Below are 22,482 nucleotides of genomic sequence, written 5' to 3' on the forward strand. Positions count from 1 at the left end.
AATCAGTAAGTATTTCATTGATTCACCTTATGAATTGATCTGAATCACGCCAGTGTGGTGCGTTGCTGATTTCATAAAACAGCATTATGAACATTGAAATAAAAATGATGAATTTCTTATATCAGCAATATAAACTACATTGCTTTTTATGACACAAATTATTATTTCATTATTAGTTTTTATATTCAGTTGACAATACATTTCATATAGAGTATTAACAGAAATGTCAATGCTTTAACCTGCTCATTATTAGGTGAAATTTATTTTAATGTTGAGCAAACGCGTGGAAATCGAATTTCCAACTATTTTGCCGTGTTGTGATGCTCAATAAAACGCAGCAAAGTAGTATTGCACATGCTCCTATTTTACGTTGGTCAAGCCTTATGCAAAAAGATATTGAACAAATTGGCAATGGCATTACTCGTACTACAATATTTTGATGACGTCAACTCGACCATTATTCTCCGTTTATTAAAATCTACATTTCCATTTCCTTTTTCCAATTATCTGGATCCACGCTATTGTACATTGCCGAACTTCCTTTCTGGACTTCTGAAAAAATTGACGCAATATGTTGGATCTCAACGATGGCGGTGATTTCGTGCTACAAATTTTCATAATCACAACCTTATGAGTTTTTCACATTAGTGACAGCTATGTGAATCGTAAGGCAGCCTTATGAAATTGATATATGGTAATGATGTGAAACATACTTCGCACTTATGATTTTCATCGAATTAATATGAAATCCATAATAGCCTTATGAAATATAGTATCATTAAGAAAATGACTCATGACGGCAATGGGAATCATAAGGCGTGCAATGAAATTTGTAAAAGTTCAATATATATAATAATTTTCTCAATTATGGCTATCATTTCAACGGTATGAAATCCATATTAGCCTTCTGAAATAGGTTTTTATAGATTTTTCAATGCTTCATAAGAGAAAATTTATGAAATTCGTTAATTTATTTGCCTGAGTGTAGGAATTCATGTTTTAGTGTTCCCCCTTACGAAGATTCCTCCAACGATAAACAAGTAAATCTATCCGACAGTCGCATCCGTTGCATCTTATGTAAAGTAGACATTCAGCGGAGATGTGAATTTGCACTGAGTAACATCGCCGTTCGCATTAATCGCTTCGTCAACGTTATGCAATACATATTCGTTTATGCAGAAAACTCCAGACATTCTCTGAAAATCTCTATTTCTGTTTACATTGGTGGGTCGAATGTGCTTCACTAACCATCAATCAGTCCGATCGTACTTTGACGTATGAACATTTTCAGACGTCAAACGTCTGAACGTGCCTGTTCGATGTGCAACGGTGACTGGCGTTAAGTCTTATCGATTAGGTCGAATGAACCACAAACAATCTCAGATAGACGGAAAACTTTTTTATGCTCGTAAATGAATAAATTTAGTGTAATCTTATGTTTTTGTTCAAAGGTTTACTGGGAGGGATTTCGTTTTGTATCTTAATACGTATATTGTGCACTTTTTAGCTGTTTGCTTGAAATAGGAATTGAATTTCGTTTGAGAAACTTCATGGAGAGTTATCTCAGACAGTCAAAAATGTCACATTCGACCTTTTCAAATCGAGCCCCAGATTTATGTACGTCAAGGTGAGCCGAGATTCTGCTGTCACGAACTGTCACTGTGAGCCCAGATCTAAAACAATGGACAAACATGATAAAAGCGCGTAATTGTTTAATACATATATATAAAATATATATTTTTGCATTTTATCAAATCAAGACCAACAATTGAAAAGGCCTCAAGTCCAAAATGTAAACAAATCGGTTTTCAGCTGATTTCAGTGTATAAGAGCCTATTCTTACTAAAACATACAATAGTCATTTAAAAATATGCATAAAAGTTGAAAAAATAACACTTTTCTAAAAGGCCCCATCTCATTTTCCGCTAACCAGGATATTCATCGCAAATGCGGCCTTTTCTCAAAAAGGCCTCATTTCTATATCTGACGGAAACCGAGTTGAGGCCTGTTAAACAAACATCAAATTTGCAATGTAGATTGCGAAAAACGTTCCAAATTCACTAAGTAGATGCAGATTATACTACGGAGCGACTGCTCCTTGTATTATTTTATACAGTGGTTGTCTAAACGGCGAACATTATCAAGTTTTCCGTCGGGTTCCTGTAGACTGATGTATTTTGTATCATACTACCTAATAATACCTGTGTCAGTCTGTCTGTACTTCACAAATTATCAACAAAAACACGATTTGGTTTCAATTGCATGAAAAATAACGTTCTATTGCAATATTATTTCAATTGAACCAATATTTCCATACATTTTCTCGACGACAAACTCGCGTAGCACATACATAATGTTCATGGATGACGAAGGCACAGACAAACAGACGTCACACTCTCATCATTGTCCATCGACCACCTTTTTAACGGTCGAATCAAAAATATAGTAGGTGGCCTGTCGGCCAAACACACTAATTTTAGCATTGGGCGTACATGTCCTCGTGACTATGATTTTGATCGAGATTTGTTCAAAGTGTTACTGGCATGACCAGATGATTTTTGTTTATGTTTTCATTCATCATGATGGGCTCCGTTGGTTGCGCTCCCTCCTTCCTTCACGGTTCCTGAAGTCTCCGTAATCACCGCGGAAACTACCTTCACCGCTTCGGCCGGTTATGACCGCACCCGGTGAACTCTACACGGTTCTGTAACACAAGGATTGTAGTCGACAGATGCCTGATCTCTCTGTTTTGTGCCGACGAGGATTGAATAAGCCGGAAGATTCTCGTCCTCGTCTCGTCCTCAGAATTTCCTTGCGCGGCTGTTGCTGCCTCAAGCCGGAAATCTTCCGGATCAACAGCCAACAGATAGATTTAGGCATTTGTTGGCATGAATAGTATAAACACAGACAAAATGTAATTATACTTTCAAGTGGTAAGTTGACATTATTGAACTGAATTTGCTCGTTTTCGTCTATGTGTGCCCTCCACCTCAACAACCACGAGCAACTGCCTTCCAGGTTTCACGAGCCACCGTTTGGATCAGCGAGACAGATGTCAGCAGCATAACAAGCAGGTTAGATCAAACCATTTGTAACAAACGTGCACGTTTAGTGCCTTAGGTTGCAAGCTAGGAGAATAACTTGGAGCAACATTTATATTTCTCCCTCGTAGTGCGTATCAACCATACAGCGAAAGAATTTTAGTTTCTATCAGGTTTCGGTTTAGCTTGATATGGTTTTGTTTGGGTATAGGGTGTCAATGCTAGTAATGGACCCCTTAGTAGCTGAAATTCATTCTCGACGCCTTTCCGCAATTATATATCAGGCGGATATACGTTTTGTGGAGTCTAATAACAAGTTCAATGTCTTTACTTCACAGTACACCCATGCAACATACAAATTCATACGATTTTCCCAGAAAAATATACATTTGGAAAACTGTTGTCCGAATGCCTATTATGGACCCTCCCGGGGTCCATAATAGGATTGTTTACAAGTTTGACGTTGCGTATTATGGACCCTCCATTTGATTCCCATGTAATCCGGCTCGCTGCCGACGTGCCTATTATGGACCCACCTGGAAATGCGTATTATGGACCCTCTTGTGTGGTTTCATTTACAAAACTGTTCAAATATCTGTATTTATGCGCCTCAAACCAAATATTTTGCCTGAAACTACTGACTAACAATGCAATCGAAGTTCCCCCGGTGGATTTTCATAGGAATAAGGTTGCTTTGGGTGTTAATTTTATGTTTTTCTGTAGGGGGTCCATAATACGCAAAGGGTCCATAACCGGCATCGACTCCCTATTTGCCAATGGTAGTTCTTAGGGTTCATTCACAAATTTTATAACGCTGAAAATGGCCATTTTTGACACCCATCCATCCCCTTTTAACGCTTTTTGTATGAACTTTCTACGAATTTTGTATGAGCTGTAACATATTGGGGACATCCAGAACTAGCCGGGTACGGTATTTTAACCCGTATAGGCCTGAGTGGAAGCAAAAATTCTAAAACCCTCACCGCTCAGCGAATTCTTAACGGATTCAAATGATTTTTTGTCAGTATACTAGCACACATATCTAGTTTCTAGAAGTGGACAGAGGAACTCGGAAATATTCCTGTGGTCGGAGTTATTCCGGTGGATCACTGGGTAAGGTCGGGTGAGAAGGATACTGCGCGTTTGTGCCCCTGGAGGTAGGCAAATTTCAAGTCACAGATAATTTCCGGAATCGGTTATAATGTGGCAACTACATGACGGAATTTTAAGAAAATTGCATCAGTGTAAACCGTTTGAGAAACGATTGAATTGGATAACTATGAGTTTTGCATTTGATAAATCCTAGAAATGACCATTTTCGGATCCCGGAACGCCTCAAACTTACGATAAAGTGGTCAATTTGTATCTGAACATCTGTTCCAAGCTCATGGGAACGCATTCCAGGTTACAATTATGTTTAATTTCTACTTTTAGAGAATTGAAACGGTTTAGTATCCAATAAATCTAAAGCCGGTTTTTTCGGGCATTACGTCCGAATGGCCACATCCGGTATATTTTAAACGATGCAAAACTTTTCATTTATAATGTTGAATATCAGATCTTAATGATTTATCCAAATAAAATGATTGTCATTGAAAATAAATAAAGGTAACTTGGCATGTCCCAAAAAATAGCCTTTTTTTACCCGCCTTGACCCAGTAACCCACCAGAATAACTCCGGTCACATGAATATTTCCGAGTTCCTCTGGCCACTTCTAGAAACTAGATATGTGGGCCAATGAACTGACAAAAAATCATTTGAATCCGTTAAGGCTCAAGACACCATCATTCAATCATCAGCAATCATCAAAAAATAAAACCCAGTTTTTTCGTTTAAATTTGGAGAAATCCTTATGAAAATCTATCATCGCATTACAGATAGACAGTGCAATGCAATGATAGATTTTCTTGAGCATTGCTTCAACTTTGAGCGAAAAAACTGGTTTTGAAAATTTGTAAAACGATGATGGTTATTTTCCTCTTAAGAGTTCTCTGAGCGGTGAGGGTTTCAGTATTTTTGCTTTCACTCAGGCCTATACGGGTTAAACACGCCCTTTCGCAGTACGATTCGTCGTACTGGCGCTTAAGCGAAGGGTTTCCAAAAGGGTAGTTTGTTGAAAAACTTTCCGATTTTGCGGAAATAGTTTGAAAATATTTGGCTGTAAAATAGCTATAGTTCAGCTTATTTACCCTCTACTTTTCACTATTTCCGACTCTGTGGTCTACCAACCGTTACACTTGTCGATCGAAATAATCTTAATTTTTTTAACTGTAGATATTTTTTCAAAATAAAAAAAACATGTGCAATTGGATTTCGAACTACAAAGATAACTAATTATCAATATATTTTTAGTTTATTGTTTCTAAAGTTATATACAGTTCACTTTAACATCTAGCGTATTATGAATATTCCATATCGTTTCTACATCGTTTCATATGTTTTCATCATAAAAGCCAAACGATTAAATAAAGGATTTATCACAGTCAAACAGACGTATAGTTACCATGCTGTCGTCATGGAAACAATATCTGGTGATAGTGATGTACGATAAAACCGTTTTCGATTAATGTAATGTCTGTTTGGTGGCCTGTGATTTTACCTTTCCGCTATTGAATGCTTAAGGATTTTTTCCAATTTTATTACTAACATGCCGAAAATTGTTATTTAACTATTTACAAATATATACTAAGATGCACGATGAAATTTATTCGATGAAAATGATGGTTTAAAGGAAATCACATTTTTGTTCTGAAATATACAATAATTTGGGGATCGAGCGATTTGGGCTTTTCGTTTGACTCTCCCACGAAGGTATGATCAAGCCTTTGCCAAACTTATGCCTGGGAATAATTACTGCAGTGCCCTCGGCGAGCTGTCCCAGCCCCAATACGTGGCCAACGGTCCGGTAACAACGGTGAAAGTCGACGGAATCCGCCGGAACAGCTCGACTCATCTGATCGCCGACAAGGGCATCAGGTGCGCACGGTAGTAATAAGCACAGAAGCCAACCAGAATGGAAAATGCCGTCGTTACGAACACGGAACGCCGTGTCACCGGTAGATGGGGCAGCAGACGACCAATGAACGAATTGCCACCCGGTTTTGCCACGCTGCGAGCCTTTCGTCGTTCGCGATCGCGTTCCTCTTTGAGTCGTTGCTGCTTCCTGTGAAAAGTTGGGGGATATTGTATTAGACGGGGGCAATACGAAATTGGAATGTGAGAATCTTACTCCTTGGCTATCATGTTTTCCACATCCTTTTCGACCAATTTTGGAGGATATTTTCGGTACAGCTCTTCGGCGTTTTTAAGAAGGTATTCAAAGGGCAGATCTTCTGGTAGCTGTGCAATGTGAAACATATTTTTGAATTAGACATTCCATTATTTTGAGATTATTAGAAGATAATATCAACTTAAAACCTACATTAAGGTGGCCTGTTTTTAGGGTTTATTCACAAATTTCATAGCGCCAAAAAAGGCGGTTTTCGACACCCACCAAACCCCCTCGTAACACATTGTGTATGAAAATTTTTCCTATTTTGTATGAGCTATAACATCTCAGTAAATGGGCCCTTATACGGTAGGTTAGGGTCAGTGTGATAATGTAAACTCCTGGGATATACAGTCAACATTATAAAAAGTCTACGGGTTTCATAACTTTATTTGATTTTTTTTCTAAACGCAATAAGATTCAATTGAAGCTTCTAAAATTTCCTTGTTAATGCTCTGATTTTTACTTTATACAGTTCCGTTTTTGGCAACAAAGTCGAAATTTTCAGTTATCAAAAACGGAGCCGTGCCAAAATCGGAACCCTTTTATCTATTTTATTTTTTAATGATTTTTTTTTCAGAACATTATTATGATGTTGTTACACCATGTAATATGTAATCATATTATACCCAGATTTCGAAACGGACCATTCGCAGCAGATTTCCGTAGGGTAGAATTATGCTACCAGTTTTTAGACCGACGTTCTGCATACTGTGTTATCTCTGTTACTGTTGTATCTTTTCACGCGTTGCGCGCACTTCTGGTACGTGGTACCTCTTTGATTAAAGCATTGAACATCTTCCTTGATGATGAGCTCGATGGGCGTCATCCCGGCTATGAAGTTTGAACAGTATGGGCCACTCCAAACTACATGGAACATTCAGGACACTCACCTGTGACAGCAAGCAGTGTAGCGATGCCATGTCGCAGTCCTCTCGGAAGATCTCATTCTGTCTGTACAGTACGATCGCTGAGGTCACGTATATAGGCAGAAGAAAGTCAGAGGCTAAAAAGTAGTCGTAGAGCCGCACCACCGACCGGTACGAGTTGAGACTGTGTCCGAACCACGTCAGGTACCAGGGCAGTGCGAACAGAGTACCCACGGTGGATCTATGAAATTCAGTTTATGATCAGGCACGTCACATTACCATGTTATGGGTCGAAGATAACTCACCGCTCTAAATAATCGCAAAGCGCAGCATTTTCCCTCCTCACCAGAGGGTAGATGAACATAAGCCTCCGCTGGGTTGGTTCCATTGTCTCCTGCATGCATTCGACCAGGTGATTCGTCGACAGGATTTCCATCACATGGAAGGCCACTTCCTCCCCAACGACGAGCAGGAATGTGATCGCTACATCATGGTATCCCTAGAAGATGATCGTAAGAAGTCATCCTTGCATATTTCTCACCTACCAGACACGTCAAGATACTCACCTGATAGTACTTGAGATGTGGATACTTGATGATGACTCGTAGAATAAGTACCGTTAGCTGATCCTGCAGAGCGACACGTTGTTCGTAGGGAATGCCCGGGGGAAAGCGTTTCAAGGAACGGTTCACGTCCAGTACGACCTGATTGTACTCCGGGTGGCTGTTGAGTTCTTCGAGGGATGGGGCAGGATCTACCAGTTTGGGATCGACACCGACCAGCAGGGGCCACACTTTGCGACGCAGGTCATCTGTAACGAGATACAGCATGGATTTGGTGGTGTGGTGAGATGATGATGAGAAAGCATATATGAGAAGAAATGAAATCCATATCAAGAGATTTCTTCAGATTTTTTACGTAGGACTACGTCTCTCTTCTCAATACAGGAGTTAAATTGGAATTTCAAATCCAAGAGCGTTACGTTGGCATGAAATATTTTAAACGTTTATAACTTTTTGCTGGCTTAACGAAATTCCTTGATTAGCACCTCAATTGAAAGACAAGACATCAAAGGTTCATGTCGTTTACCTACTGAATCCCACATAGCTGTCCAAATAGTTTAATAACTGTTTCAAAAGAGAACGTTGATTTACGAAAAGATCCTGGACCGACCGGGATTCGAACCCAGACACCTTCAGCATGGCTTTGCTTTGTAGCCGCGGACTCTAACCACTCGGCTAAGGAAGGTTCCATACCCATTTCCCAAATTGGTCAACTAGAAGGAGAAAAGCACAAAAGGGAGGAGATAACTGCTATTCTAAGGGTTTCATTCCATTTTTGCTTTCGAGCTGGTAAGAGCTCTTCCGAACTTGCTTAGCGAGGAGTACCTGCTAAGCTGTTGATTAGACTGGCCCTTGAACAAAAAAGTTGTAAAACTTAACGGGGCACCCCCTAAATATGAGCCTTAGGGTAAGAAAAACGCTCTCTCAAAATTTCAACTCAATTGGTTGCTCCACCAGCTGGCGCAATCGTTATGAAGTTTGTATGGGATATTCGTCTCAAATATATTGAAAATTGACCCTATGTCACTGTTTCGTTCCGTATACTAATTGTTCGCGTTCAAATAAGCCCAGAGTGACAAATACACTAGTTGATACCCTAATGAACATAATTGCAGAAGGTTGTATCTGGATTTAATCTCATTTTCATTACCTTTTCAGTTGTTGAAAGTTAGGCTTAGATCAGCACTCCCGTACAGTCACATATATGCATGCGACATGTGCCTCAGCTCGCCCAGCGTCATAGGTGGCTATGATGCGCTTAGTGGTTACCTCCAAGCTATGTTGAAGAAATACAAGCAGTATTGCATGATATACTTCAGATGGTTAAAACACCAACTTTATTAATTTTGATCGTGGTTCAATCTTATACAAAATTCTTCGCTATTATATCAAGTAGTGTTTTTGACATTTTGGGTACAATTGAACGCGATCATCAATTTTCCTGAACCAAACAGTAGATGATGTGCTGATGCTCATATGTTTGAGCTGAAAATCCCATATTACCTTCAATTCAAATGCGCCAGCTCATGGAACGACCAAATGAGCTGAATTTTTCAGAAAGGCTTCCTCTAACCCCAAGAAATAATCCTGGGGGGTGCCCCGTGGAATCATACAACTTTATTTTTCTCCCATACTGAGCTGGGCCAGTCTACTGTTGATCATCGTCTGGTTCGTGAAATCGCTCTAGATTGACCCGTGCTTCCAGATTTCGACTAGTGACACACTCAGCATCGGTGGTGCAATCAAGAAGCAAGTTTGTTAGTCACCAACCATAAGCCCTAGGAGTGGCTCAGCCGAGGAGCTGTAAATCGTGCGTCCGGCTTGTGAAATCAAGATATTCCAAGATTGAACTACATTTCTAGATTTCGACTTAAGCCATGTGATCCACTACCTGTTGCTATTGCGCGCCATCCACGCCACGAAACATTCAGCTGATTCGTCATATAAGCTATCTGCTTAGCAAGTTATCTACTTGCTCAAATTCATACATTCGCGTTAAGGATTCCCCGCAGTGCTATTTATCTGTGACAGCATCTAAATTAATAAATCCATCGGCTCTTTTCAGGACCAAAAACATTAATAAATAATGTTTATTAATTTATCATTATAAATCATCATCTTTTCAAAATTGTTTTATCAATCTACCGACATTGCGCAACATTTGATTTGGCTCACATTGTTCACGCCACATCAATAAAATTTGATAATGTACCCGCGGACGCCGCTGTAGAGTAATATTTCGACTTTATTTATCACATTGCCAAGCAATGAATAATATTTCTATCAATCCATCAGACCAAGCAATGGCTGGGGCTTTCATCACAATCCTCGAATAATTTTCTATATAAAATTCTTTATTTAGTTCAGCATGGTGCACAAGTCTCCATCACTACTGTTCATTCCAATGCTACCATATTTTTCATAGGAGGTTTTAAATATAATTTCTAAATGATCCTACAACCTGATGTGGAATTTCACATCCTTATTGATAAATATGACGGATGATAGATCAAATTGTTATGCTTATACGAAACGAACTCACTATCATCTGATAAAGATAATGTATATTTAGGGTATGATTAGACGAGCACATAGTTGCAAATCGTTATAATATAATATGCATGATTATTTACGAAAATTTCGAGCATTGAAAACAGTATGAAGTCAAAACGAGCAACAAGAACAACATAAAAATTAGTTACAGAAACCATCGTGGTCCTACGTCTCCAGTTCGTACAACCCCATAGGAATGTACCCTTATAGTTTTTTTTCGATTATTAGCCACCTGATCGCCCATAGTGTGTTGGGGTGCTTATCCTCGAATAAACCCCCCCCCCCCCGTAATACTTCATGATTCAATAACCCTCCCCCCGTAATACTTCATGATTCAATAACCCTCCAGCGCCCAAAAGTGAACTGTTATAGATAAAAGTTTAATTCCAATGGGAGGTGAAATGTTATGCTAAATCTTGTTTTTTTGATGAACTGGTTCAAAGCCGAGATGAGCCAGCCTCGGGCTGCAAATCTCGTTAATAAAGATAATAATAATAATAATAATGAACTGGTTCAATTTACCGGTTCACTTTCGAACCGGTAAAAATCAATTATTTTTATTTCAGGAGATAACCGCTGAAGTTTGCTGCTATAATTTGGTATCAGTTATTCGTAAACTCAAATGTGTAACTTTTTGAACCGGTCCATTTTACCGTTACACTTTTGAACCGGTTCAAACATTTATTTTTATTTCAGAAAGTATTCCGTGAAGATAACTGCTAGCATTTAATAGAAGATTAATCATACAAATGAAATGGGTAATTTGTTGTACCGGTTCATTTTAACCGATTCATTTTTGAACCGATAAAATATTTTATTTCTATTCCAGAAGATAATCAGAAAAATTGCTGTTTTATTTTGATGGAAGTTAAGTCGTTCGATTGAAATGTATCATATTTTGAACCGGTTCATTTTACCGATTCACTTTTGAGTCAGCATATAAGGACACTTATGCAGTTAGTGATTCTTCTTCAGTTGAAAGTATTTCATAATAATAAGAATCAACGTGTAATGTTATATCTTGTTATTTGATGAGCCGGTTCATTATACATATCGATTTAATCAAAATTTATATTCTATGTTTGGTGAAATATACTGCTTCGCGTTAGAAAATGGGTTAACCAACGTGCGAAGTTCGGTTTTTGACCAACTTCGCCGCGTCGCAAGTCGATTCTCAATAGTGCGCATAATGCACACGGTGAAGCGCATAGATGCGCACTATAGCGAAGTGACTCGCGACGCGGCGAAGTTGGTCAAAAATCGAACTTCGCACGTTGGTTCATCCATTTTTAGTCGCGAAGCAGTATATTATGCCAAATCTTGTTTTTTTATTAAACCGCTTCGGTTTACCGGTTCACTTTCGAACCAGTAAAATCAATTATTTTTATTTCACAAGATTTATTTATTTATTTATTTTAACATAAAATTTTGAAAAAGAGAAAAACCCCTTTGAGTGATTTCTTAAATATTTCACAAGATAATCGCTAAAATTTGCTGCTATAATTTGTAACTTTTTGAACCAATTCATTTCACAGATGCACTTGTGAATCGGTAAAATCAATTATTTTTATTTCAGGAGATAACCGCTGAAGTTTGCTGCTATAATTTGGTATCAGTTATTCGTAAACTCAAATGTGTAACTTTTTCAACCGGTCCATTCTACCGTTACACTTTTGAACCGGTTCGAACATTTATTTTTATTTCAGAAAGTATTCCGTGAAGATAACTGCTAGCATTTAATAGAAGATTAATCCTACAAATGTAATGGGTAACTTGTTGTACCGGTTTATTTTTGAACCGATAAAATATTTTATTTCTATTCCAGAAGATAATCAGAAAAATTGCTGTTTTATTTTGATGGAAGTTAAGTCGTTCGATTGAAATGTATCATATTTTGAACCGGTTCATTTTACCGATTCACTTTTGAGTCAGCATATAAGGACACTTATGCAGTTAGTGATTCTTCTTCAGTTGAACGTATTTTATAATAATGAGAATCAACGTGTAATGTTATATCACAGAGAAACAGACGTAACACTTAGAACAAATCTCGATCAAAATCATAGTCGCGAAATCATGTACGCCCAATGCTAAAAACACTGTAGTTGGCCGATGGACCAACAGGTGGCGGTAGTGTGTAAACGTCAAACACGAACAAAAATGACGCGAGCGCTGCGGGTGGTCGGTTGACCACCTACCCAACATTTGAATTGATCGTTAAAAAGTTGGTCGATGGACAGTGATGAGAGTGTGACGTCTGTTTGTCTGTGGTTATATCTTGTTATTTGATGGACCGGTTCATTATACATATCGATTTAATCAAAATTTAAATTCTATGTTTGGTGAAATATTATGCCAAATCTTGTTTTTTTATTAAACCGCTTCGGTTTACCGGTTCACTTTCGAACCGGTAAAATCAATTATTTTTATTTCACAAGATTTATTTATTTATTTATTTATCTTATATAAATAAAAATGGAATGGTGTTTGTATGTCACGAAATGGCTTACGAACGGGTAAACGGATTTGAATGATTCTTTCTCAGTGTTGTTCGTCAAGGGTTCCGACGTGTTTGTGTGTATAAAAATCCCAGGATATTCATCGGGAAAGTTGAAAAAACGAGTGCGAACGAAACTGTCATTTTATATGGGACGATCAAAAGCGTTTTTCAACTGCCTACTTGATGGCAAGACGAAGTGCCGGGACCACTAGTTTTAACATAAATTTTTGAAAGAGGGATAAACCCCTTTGAGTGATTTCTTAAATATTTCACAAGATAATCACTAAAATTTGCTGCTATTATTTGTAACTTTTTGAACCAATTCATTTCACAGATGCACTTGTGAATCGGTAAAATCATTTATTTTCATTTCGGAAAATAACCTGTGAAGTTTTCTGTTATCAATTGATAGCAGATTTTTCAAACCGGTTCATTATACCGATTTACTTTTAAGCTGGTATATAAGAAAACTTAAACAATAGGGTAACGACTATTTATTTCGTCCTTAAACGCTAACAGTTGGCGCCAGCCGCAGAAAGTACAGACAACAACCTTTCAAACATTCAGTTTTTGTCACTGACCGCCGAACGACACTGATGTTTTTATTCCACTCACTGATCGCGCTACGTTGGATTGTCAAACTTCCAATACAAGCGTATGGAAGAATGGTAGTCGAGAGCTGTCACAACGTATGGAAAATAATAAACAACGTGAATTACCAGCAATTAGGAACCTGGATCGAAAAAGTAGTGATTAGAAATCAAGCACAATGTGAATACATAACTTTTTGTGTAGTTTATGTTCCATGGTGCTTTCTTTGCTTCAGGATTTTGTTTTTACTACCACTGAGGAAGAGCCATCTATTGCCTTTTTCAGTTTTGAATATCGCCCTATTATTGGATGAGCTTCGACTGAGATTATGTTATTGAACCAATGTTGGCTCAGCAGTCTTTGGGGAATTAAAAACATTAGTTTATTTTTTATTTTTCCCGGCGTTTCGGTCCGTTTAGGACTTTTAGGGTTCAATCACAATAAGGTGTTTAGACGATAATCGCTGTAGTTTGCTGCTATAATTTAGTATAAGCTGTATAGCACAACTAAAATGTGTAACTTTTTGAATCAGTATTTTTTTTCTCAGAAGATAACCCGTAAAATTAACTGTTATCATTGGATATCAAATTAATTATACAACTGTAATGTTGTACTCTTTGCATCGGTTTATCACTTTTGCGTCTGTAAATTTTTCAGTTTTAATTTTTAAAATACTCAGTAAAGTTCATTTCTTATTTCAGAAGATTTCTTTCAGAATATAGCATGAGCATGAGCATAGATGACCGTACAATTCGTAGTTGCTACTCCGTGATTGACCAGAACAATCGAAGTTGCACAGGGAATTTATGAATGGGGCTTGGGATTAGCTTACCATTCTTCAATATGCAAAAATCGAGAGCTCAAAATCTAAAAGTCAATAACGGCGCCGGTCACGTCCTTACGGTCATCGGGGAAGGGAAGGAATGTTAGTTCGACAACGGTTGTTACTAGAGACCGAGTATACCTCTGCATCTCCACAGTTGTCATGGTAAGGATATTGGGTTAGTGGGATAAGGTAGAGTTCTGGGAGTCACCAATAATGGTTGGTGATGTGATCCATGATATAATCACGCCAAATCGGATTCGCGATATAATTCGAAAACACATTGTACCCCGAACAAGTGTTCATCACTCGCTCACGCAAGAGCAAGCGACTCGATCAATAGATCAACCACTACTAACGATCCGCGGTGCTTTTTCATTTCAATACTCGACTGACGCGCGACATGTTAGATCCTGCCCTCGTCACCCGCCCCCGCAGGAGCAAGTGTCAAGGTCGAAGGATCAAACAGAACTCAGAAGATTTCTTTCAGAATATAAGCGGTAAAGTTTACTGGCAGTTTCATAAATTAATCTAGAAAACAAATGGTTTTGAAAAACCTAGGACGCCTTAGGTCAAGTTTTAGGCTTATACGGATGTTCCGGATCATCCGGTAGAGTATCCGATGGCTCCAAAAATGGCTTAAAAATTGATTTCAATATTGGCGGTATCTTTAAGTCATGAAAACAAAGGGATTAGAAAAAATCGCGACGCTCTAGATAAATGGTCATTTTACGGATGTTCCGGATCTCCCAAAAGGCCAAACTGTAGGTCTAACAATAGACCATGATAGTATTTTGATCATTTAACGAATCTAGATAAATACAGCTCATTTGAATTGAACTGAGAAGCTCAGTATTCATTATCTCGAATAAAACAGTTCTGGGACTCTGAGATGCTTCCCAAAACAGGTTCTGGGTACCATAATAAAGACCGCGGTGGCTATTTCTGATTTTTCTCGACATCTTACGACTATTATTCATCGCTTCTTACAGTTACTTTCTGAATATTATTGCAATCCATTGTCATGTCAAATGCATAGACGAAAATTTGTCAGAGATGAAAAAATCGGAATATAAAGAACACACTGTGTCCAAAAATTTTATACCTCAAATATATTTGAAGCATATCTGAAAACAATGCAAACCACGTTTGTTTTGAAATAAAATGTCGTTTTGGTTTCCTGTTATAATTAAAAGAAAGAAAATGGACTTTTTCTGCTTGGAGTCGATTCCCGGTGGTCACTCCGGATTGATGTGGATCACTTTTAGCAAAAATCAAACTAGATAAGTATAGCTTTCATTTACAACTGATTTCACGGAAATCACAAAAGAGTTGCATTTTTGCAAAGCAAAACAAAACAGGTGTCACCTAGAGGTGATACTGGGCGTTGGGGGGTTAAGGTGCTCATCTTGCCCCGCCCTACCCTATGGGCATCGATTGCATCAGAGCAGCAAGGAATAACTCCTATAAATAATAGCGCTAATTTATTAACGCATATAAACTTGTATGAACTGCATCGGCGGACAACCAAACAGGAACTTTCTCCATAATGTTTGCTACCTCAAAACACCCTCTCAATAATTTCATTATTGGCTTACATTCCTCTACAAACCAAACATTGCACGAATCACCGAACCGTGCAGCAAGTCGACGAAAAAAGGCGACCTTCGAAAAACACTTGGTGCAACGCAGAAAAGCAGACTATTGTATACTCACCATTGATGAGCCCGTACTCCGATTTCGCAAACTTCCTCCACTCGTCTTGTGTGGTTTTGGAATCGTCCAGCGCATTCTCAATTTTGATACGCTTCAATTTTTCTTCGTGATTTTCGGGAACTGCAAACAACAAAACAACATTACCAAACATCCTCCTCAAACGAATAGTGTTCCAACTGTTCGATACGTACACTTTTCAAAGCTGAGTTCCGTCGGTTCGTCGGACCTACGATGATTATTTGGCTGGACAAAGGCAATATTCTTCCCGGATGATTGCTGGGACTCCAAAAGGCTGCCTACATCTTCCACTTCCCCCTCACCACAAGAACCATCGTTCAGTTCCATCAACCGACTATTTTCGTCACAGTATTCCTCAAAGCTGCGATCAGCCTCGATCGAGGTCAGCGATTTATTTTGCTCCTCCCCCACGGAACTGTTGTAGCTGGAGGAACAACCATTCAGTAGCTCAGCCTTCTCCATTATTGCACATTCCAGACCCCCACCAAAGTGAACAACAACAACAACACTTAGTTTTTCCGATCGCCAAAAGGACACTTTTCGCAGCAATCACCAGAAAACTTCGATTCTCAAGACCCGAATCGCGACGCAGACGAACCGTATACGGAAAATGCTCCGATTGATTATCGATTTTCCGCACAAAAAGACGATAATTTTCCGCCACTCTCTCGGGACCCTTCCTGCGCTTCGATGTTGTTACTTCGAGCTTCGTCAGGCTACGTTTTCAAAACAAAAGTGATTCAATTTTTTTAATCTTTTTTTGGGAGCCGTCAAAAGGTTGGTGTTTTCATATTTTTTAGTACAATCGAGTGCTAAAAGCAGAGTAGAATCAAGGAAAATGGATTTTGTTCAAAAATTTGTAGGCCTTTTCATGTGACAGGTCCGTCTATGCATTTGTTTACATCGGTGGATCACCGGTGCATTGAGCTCTCGGCGAGCGGTGTCACGAACACGTGCGCAAATTTGCTGGTTGAAAATACTGCCATTTGATTTTGCTGGGAACAGCTGATCGTTGTTTATATTTTCAACCGGCAATCTTTAAGTAGTGTTGGTGACACGTAACATGGGACCAATCACAAATTTCATAACGCTTGAGGGGGTGGGTGGGTGTCCTTGCGATGTTAGAGTAGAATCAAGGAAAATGGATTTTGTTCAAAAATTTGTACTTGTGCGTCAGACGCGTCAGAGCAAGGTATCTAAAAGGGAGGTAATACGATATGGGTTCATTCACATATTTCATAACGCCAAAAACTACCATTTTTGACACCCACCCACCTCCTCGTAACGCTTTTTGTATGAATGATGTACAAATTTTGCATGAGTCGTGACATGGTGAGGACACCCACCCACCCCCTTCAGCGTTATGAAATTTGTGAATGAGCCCTATGTCAAATAGCTGAATCCGCCATATTGGAAAAGCATACACGCTTAAAAAATAGATACTAGATAGCTTAAATACCATTCTAAAACCATATTCGGTCTATTTATTCATTCACATGCATTTTAATTTATTAAGCATTGCTTAGTATAAACGGTTTTATATTCGTAAATGATTTTTCGAGAATTATGCATTTAATGCTTAAAGGCCGGTTTGCTACTGACAAGAAAAGGAATCGCCTATCTCGATGCGTGAAAAATTTCTCCCAAGAAATGGTCAAGAAAATCACTTTTTTCTGATCGCAGTACGCAGTTGAGAAGAAATGTCACTTCAAAGGGGGCTCTCTGTAGGAAATTTCTTAACCCTTTCAGTCGAGGAATTTCTTTACTTTTCTTGAGTGAAACAGCATACTTAGATTAAAGTTGTAAAATCATGCACAATGAATTAAAATGCCATTTTTCTTTAAGTTCAGTAAACAATGGCAATGAAAATGTAAGAAAAACGATTTTCGCATGCAACTTATTTATTTCCATATTAATTATATCTTGGTGAATGTGTCTCTGCAACTCATGGTTAATGCTTCTTCCAACCTGTTCCGCTTCGATCCAAATCGCAGTTGTTTCCAACTTGATTACGGCGACCAGAATGGAGCTCTTTTACAAAATAATCTGCAAAAGTTTGGATGATGACGAAACATCGATATGATTCTAATAAATGAACATACCTTCATGATCGCCTCAACTCGCGCGATTTTGAAATCAGTTTTTTAGTGTGGCGCTGCATTCTTACGATTTTTATGAACACAGCGCACTATTCACATATTAGCTGCGATGCACGGGGCCCGAGAAAACAATAATTATAAATAAATGTTGGTCTTGATTTCTACCGGATACATAATATTTAATGAAGTAGGTGATTTCTTTGTTTTTAATTATTTCTAAAGCATAGGGAAAGTGTGCCAGTTATGGCCATAGAGGTTCCCTATTTGGCCATACGTCATATTTCGATAACTTTCACATTTCAAAAATTTTTGAATGTTTAAACATCAAGAAATATTGTACGGAGATTTCCAGATTGGACACGGCGGTTCTAAACCGCCGTTTCTCAAATCGCCGTCCAAATCGTCGGTCGATGAAAGAGAGAGATGTATTCGAAATCGACTGATTCTCTGTCATTTTTGTATACACCGTTGCCGTTGGTGCAACACGTACGTTAGATTGCCTTTTCACTACCACGATTTTTGTGTGGTTTGTTTTGATTCCTTTTGACAATTTTTTTAAGTTGCTTATGCTACGAGCTGGAGGGAAGCATATTTTGAGGGGCGTTTTGATGCATATTTGGAAAATTCTATTTTGGTAAAGTTTTCAATTACTTAAATTTCAATCAAATATTTAGAAATGTGTTCGAAACAGGACTTCAATGTAATGGATATATCTAGAATCGTCAATTCACAGATGTTTTATGTGAATTGTGAGTAACTGCGAGCCACAATCCTATTGAGTTAGAGGATATTCATACCGCCTGAATGTATTGGAGTGCCCCTTGAAATTTACCGCTGATTTCAAACCAGCTGAAGCAATATCCCTTCAAATCCATCTTCCAAGAACATTCACAATATATTGAATCTTACTTTTAGAACACAAAAAAAACCTTTCAAAATGTAAAGACATTCCAGTAATCCCGTATGGAGAAATAGGGAACAACTATGCCCATAACTGGTACACCTACCCTATATACAACTACATTAACTACATTTTATTTGATCTTAAATAAAAACATAAGGGTTTTTCCATGTTAGTCCAATGTTTGAGATCTGGGCTCACAGTGACAGTTCGTGACAGCGGAATTCCGGCTCACTATGACGTACATAAATTTTGTATTGGTTTCTCCCTCCCAGGTAGATACTTTATGTTCGAAAGGTTTTTTTATTCATACCAAACTTTGTGGATTTCGTTTTTGAGCAGATGCTACATGTAGTAAAGAACAACGCTTTTTATTCATACCGCCCATTATTTCTCAAAACACGATAACGTAATTGTTGCACCCTCCACTAACTAATGACGTTAATTTTAGTACATCTTGCACGCAACCATGCGCGCAAGTTGCTGATTTTGACAACCGCGAGGAAGAAGCAGAAGAAGAAAATTCTGTAAAAATAGTAGAAAATTCATGAAAATAAAAAGTTTTCCATTTTCTTTAATCTTTGCTAAAATTGACGAAAAAGTGCTGGAAAAGTTTGTCCAAAAGAAGTAAAAACTGTTCTGAAGCGTGCAGAGATTTCAATACCGATGGAAAATGGTGTATGTTTCTGGGAAACGATCCGATTGAGCGTGTAGAGGAAAAGCAAGCACAAAGCACCGAACAGGGAAAAGGGTAGTTCCCTTATCCTCCTTCCAAGTTTTGGAACTGATCGGGGATGATGCTGGAATATTAGCGGGTTTTGCTGGATAGTGCTTCGTTATTGAAATGGTTTGATACTGTTGCTGGACTTCCTGCTGGTGCTGCTTAGCGAGAGAATGGGGTGCATCAATTCGAGGAACGATATCAACGATTTGGACCCGAATATATTCTACGTGATAAATATAGATGACGATGGGACCGCTCTTTGGAGTGGCCAGCTAGAGGTATCGCGAACGGAATTGACCTTATACCGGAAAGGGAAAGAGCCGACGACTTGGCCCCTGAAGTGCCTGCGAAGGTATGGATTCAATGTGGACCAGTTCAGTTTTGAGGCAGGGAGGAGATGTACCACCGGAGAAGGAATCTACGCCTTCAAGTGTACAAGGGCAGAAACGTTGTTCTATACGGTTCAATCCTACATCCAGGGGCGAATATTCAGTGACGAAACTACCAATCCAAACGACCCTCATCCTATTCCGATGGCGTCGACTGGTCCTTCAGTAGCGGCCAGAAGCGTATCGCAGAATAATACGGCGACCAGGAGTGGTCAGCATGGTGGCTCCACTACCGGAAGTTACGTGGTAAATCGCGCTGGAATGGCAACTAGTCAGTCGTTAAGTCCCAACGGAACCATACATTCAAATTCTAACCAAAGCAGGAGTACGGATACGCTTCCGATTGAGGCAAACTATCTGGAACCGACTCCCAATAGGCCGTGTGGACAACCGGAAACAATTACCACCCGTTTCCAACAAGGCATGCGACTAAGTTCTGTGAGCAGTGGCCCGGTGAGCCCGGATATAACTTCTCCTTCGTCTCCCAATAGCGTGAGCAACATTTTGGAAGTAACCACTTTGAATCCATTGCCATCGAACAGTGCGGGGGTCGGTATTCATCATGGCGTTAGCAATTTATACCAAGAATTTCCGGTTAAAGATTCCGGTGTGAGTATGACTAGCTACTGTTCCGCAAATCGTGTATCGTTAGACGCCCCTCCCCAGGAAGTTGCGCCGCTTTCGGATGGCGATTCGAATGTCTCCATCAGTAAAGCAGACCTCAAACCGCTTCCATTAGAGCTTCCGGTCACTACACCAGACGGCATCGATCCCTCGCGGACATACATGAACGTGAACATCGGTTGCATGTCGGAGAGCGTTACGAAAGCGAAAACGACGAAACCAGCCAGTAAAAGCAACTCTAGTCTAATGTCGATCAACAATAATAGCGGTTCTTTCGACGAGAACCAGTATCAGAATGTGAAAACACCAACCTCGGTGGGGCCAAACATGTTTACCCATCTGCGCATGAACTCCAGCTATTCCATGGAATCGACACGCTGCTACGCCAATCTAGAACCGGGTGAATTGAAATCGGTCCTGCTCAGAGGTCGCTATTCAAAGCCGGACATCTTTGCCAACGTGCAGCTGCCGGAATCTTCCGAACCGTGCACTCCAACGACAGCCAAAGCGTACGTCAACTACTGCGTCCTGGACCTAAACCAGTCCTCCAATACCACGGCACCGGAAGTTACCTCACCAACGGGAACTACCCCGAGTGCCACCAACAACAACAATAACCCGACCGCCCTGAATCTGAACAATGCGAACGAATCGTCCCTCATCGGTGCCGGCACGGCACTTCAGTCCCAGCAGCAGCAGATTGGGGTGGGCAGCAGCATCACCGGCGGCTTGCTTCCACCGGAAAGCCCCAAAAAGGCAGCCCTCGGCTATGCAACGATTGATTTCGATAAGACTTTCGCCCTGAGCAACTCGACCACACCGTCGTCCGAACTGGATAGCGAAGGATCGCGGAAAACGCGGCACAACTCCACCGTTACGCCGCTCATTCGCCAAAGCAACTCGGTTAGCGACTAGGAAGCCGAACTGGTAAGCTGACGATTTTTGTTCTTCGACTTTTAGAATATGTGTCCCCTCTTTGGGACGATTAGGGACTTTGTTTTTCAAAATGTGCATACGATGCTATGACACAGTCGAAGTGTGATAGCGTTTTTTAATCGATTGCAAATGGAGATGGGTGGAGATGGGTTTGGTAAAAACAAATTGGTACAAATATTTATACGCCATATGTTGTGTATAACATATGAAAGCAATCATCAGCGAATAATAAGGATTGCTTTTATGAATGATCACTTATTTACAAAACAACGAAAAACAGGATTCTCAGACCGCAGTTTGCCCCTGACGGTGCTGCACTGTTCGTAATTTTCAAATAAAATAAGCCATAAAAACAGGAATTCTCACTTTCACCTAATACTACCCATAAATGCATGTCAGTCCCATGTTTGCTGGATTTCCTATTCACATGGGACAATTATGCGTTTATGGGTAGTATAGGTGAAGCGAGATCATATATGATCTCGCCCTAAAAGCCGTTGGTAACCGAGTGTGTACCTTGTTGTTCCTGAGCTATTCATTTACAGGTTGAAGCTAACTACGATGAAGAGTAGATCCTCCTTTATCTCCCAGTGGTGACAGTGTTTATCTTGGTCCAATAATTTGCTCAAAAACATAAAGCTAATCACTCGGTTATCAATGGCTTTTAGGGCAAAATAATAAGTTATGCAAGAGTTGGTCTATACAGCTGTTTAAAAAGATTAAAGAAATCATTAGACAAAATTTTGAGTTACCTACACCATAACCATAACTCGATATCGAGCTATGGACCGATGCACGAGTTCAGAATCTGACGTTTTTTTATCCAAGGTTTCCACCAGAAATCTCCAGAAGCTCCTCCAGGAATT

The 22,482-nt window shown here is 39.4% G+C and overlaps 2 protein-coding genes across 2 annotated transcripts; one reads left to right on the plus strand and one right to left on the minus strand.

Annotated features, from left to right (window-relative positions):
* Positions 1–5,381: 5,381 nt before the first annotated feature.
* LOC5570929 (TBC1 domain family member 20) lies at positions 5,382–16,684 on the minus strand. Its single transcript, XM_001653340.2, has 7 exons — positions 16,117–16,684; positions 15,926–16,045; positions 7,746–7,990; positions 7,485–7,678; positions 7,204–7,420; positions 6,272–6,381; positions 5,382–6,205 (listed from the first exon to the last, which is right to left on the minus strand). Exons 1-7 carry the CDS (start codon positions 16,403–16,405, stop codon positions 5,992–5,994), a joined length of 1,389 nt encoding a protein of 462 aa, XP_001653390.1. The 5' UTR covers positions 16,406–16,684; the 3' UTR covers positions 5,382–5,991.
* Positions 16,685–19,421: 2,737 nt separating this feature from the next.
* On the plus strand, positions 19,422–22,086 carry LOC5570912 (uncharacterized protein PB18E9.04c). Its single transcript, XM_001653339.2, has one exon. The coding sequence runs from the start codon at positions 19,838–19,840 to the stop codon at positions 21,593–21,595; it is 1,758 nt and encodes a 585-aa protein (XP_001653389.1). The 5' UTR covers positions 19,422–19,837; the 3' UTR covers positions 21,596–22,086.
* The last annotated feature ends 396 nt before the right edge of the window (positions 22,087–22,482 follow it).

This window comes from Aedes aegypti, chromosome 2 (genome assembly GCF_002204515.2).
Source record: "Aedes aegypti strain LVP_AGWG chromosome 2, AaegL5.0 Primary Assembly, whole genome shotgun sequence".
Lineage (NCBI taxonomy): Eukaryota > Metazoa > Arthropoda > Insecta > Diptera > Culicidae > Aedes > Aedes aegypti.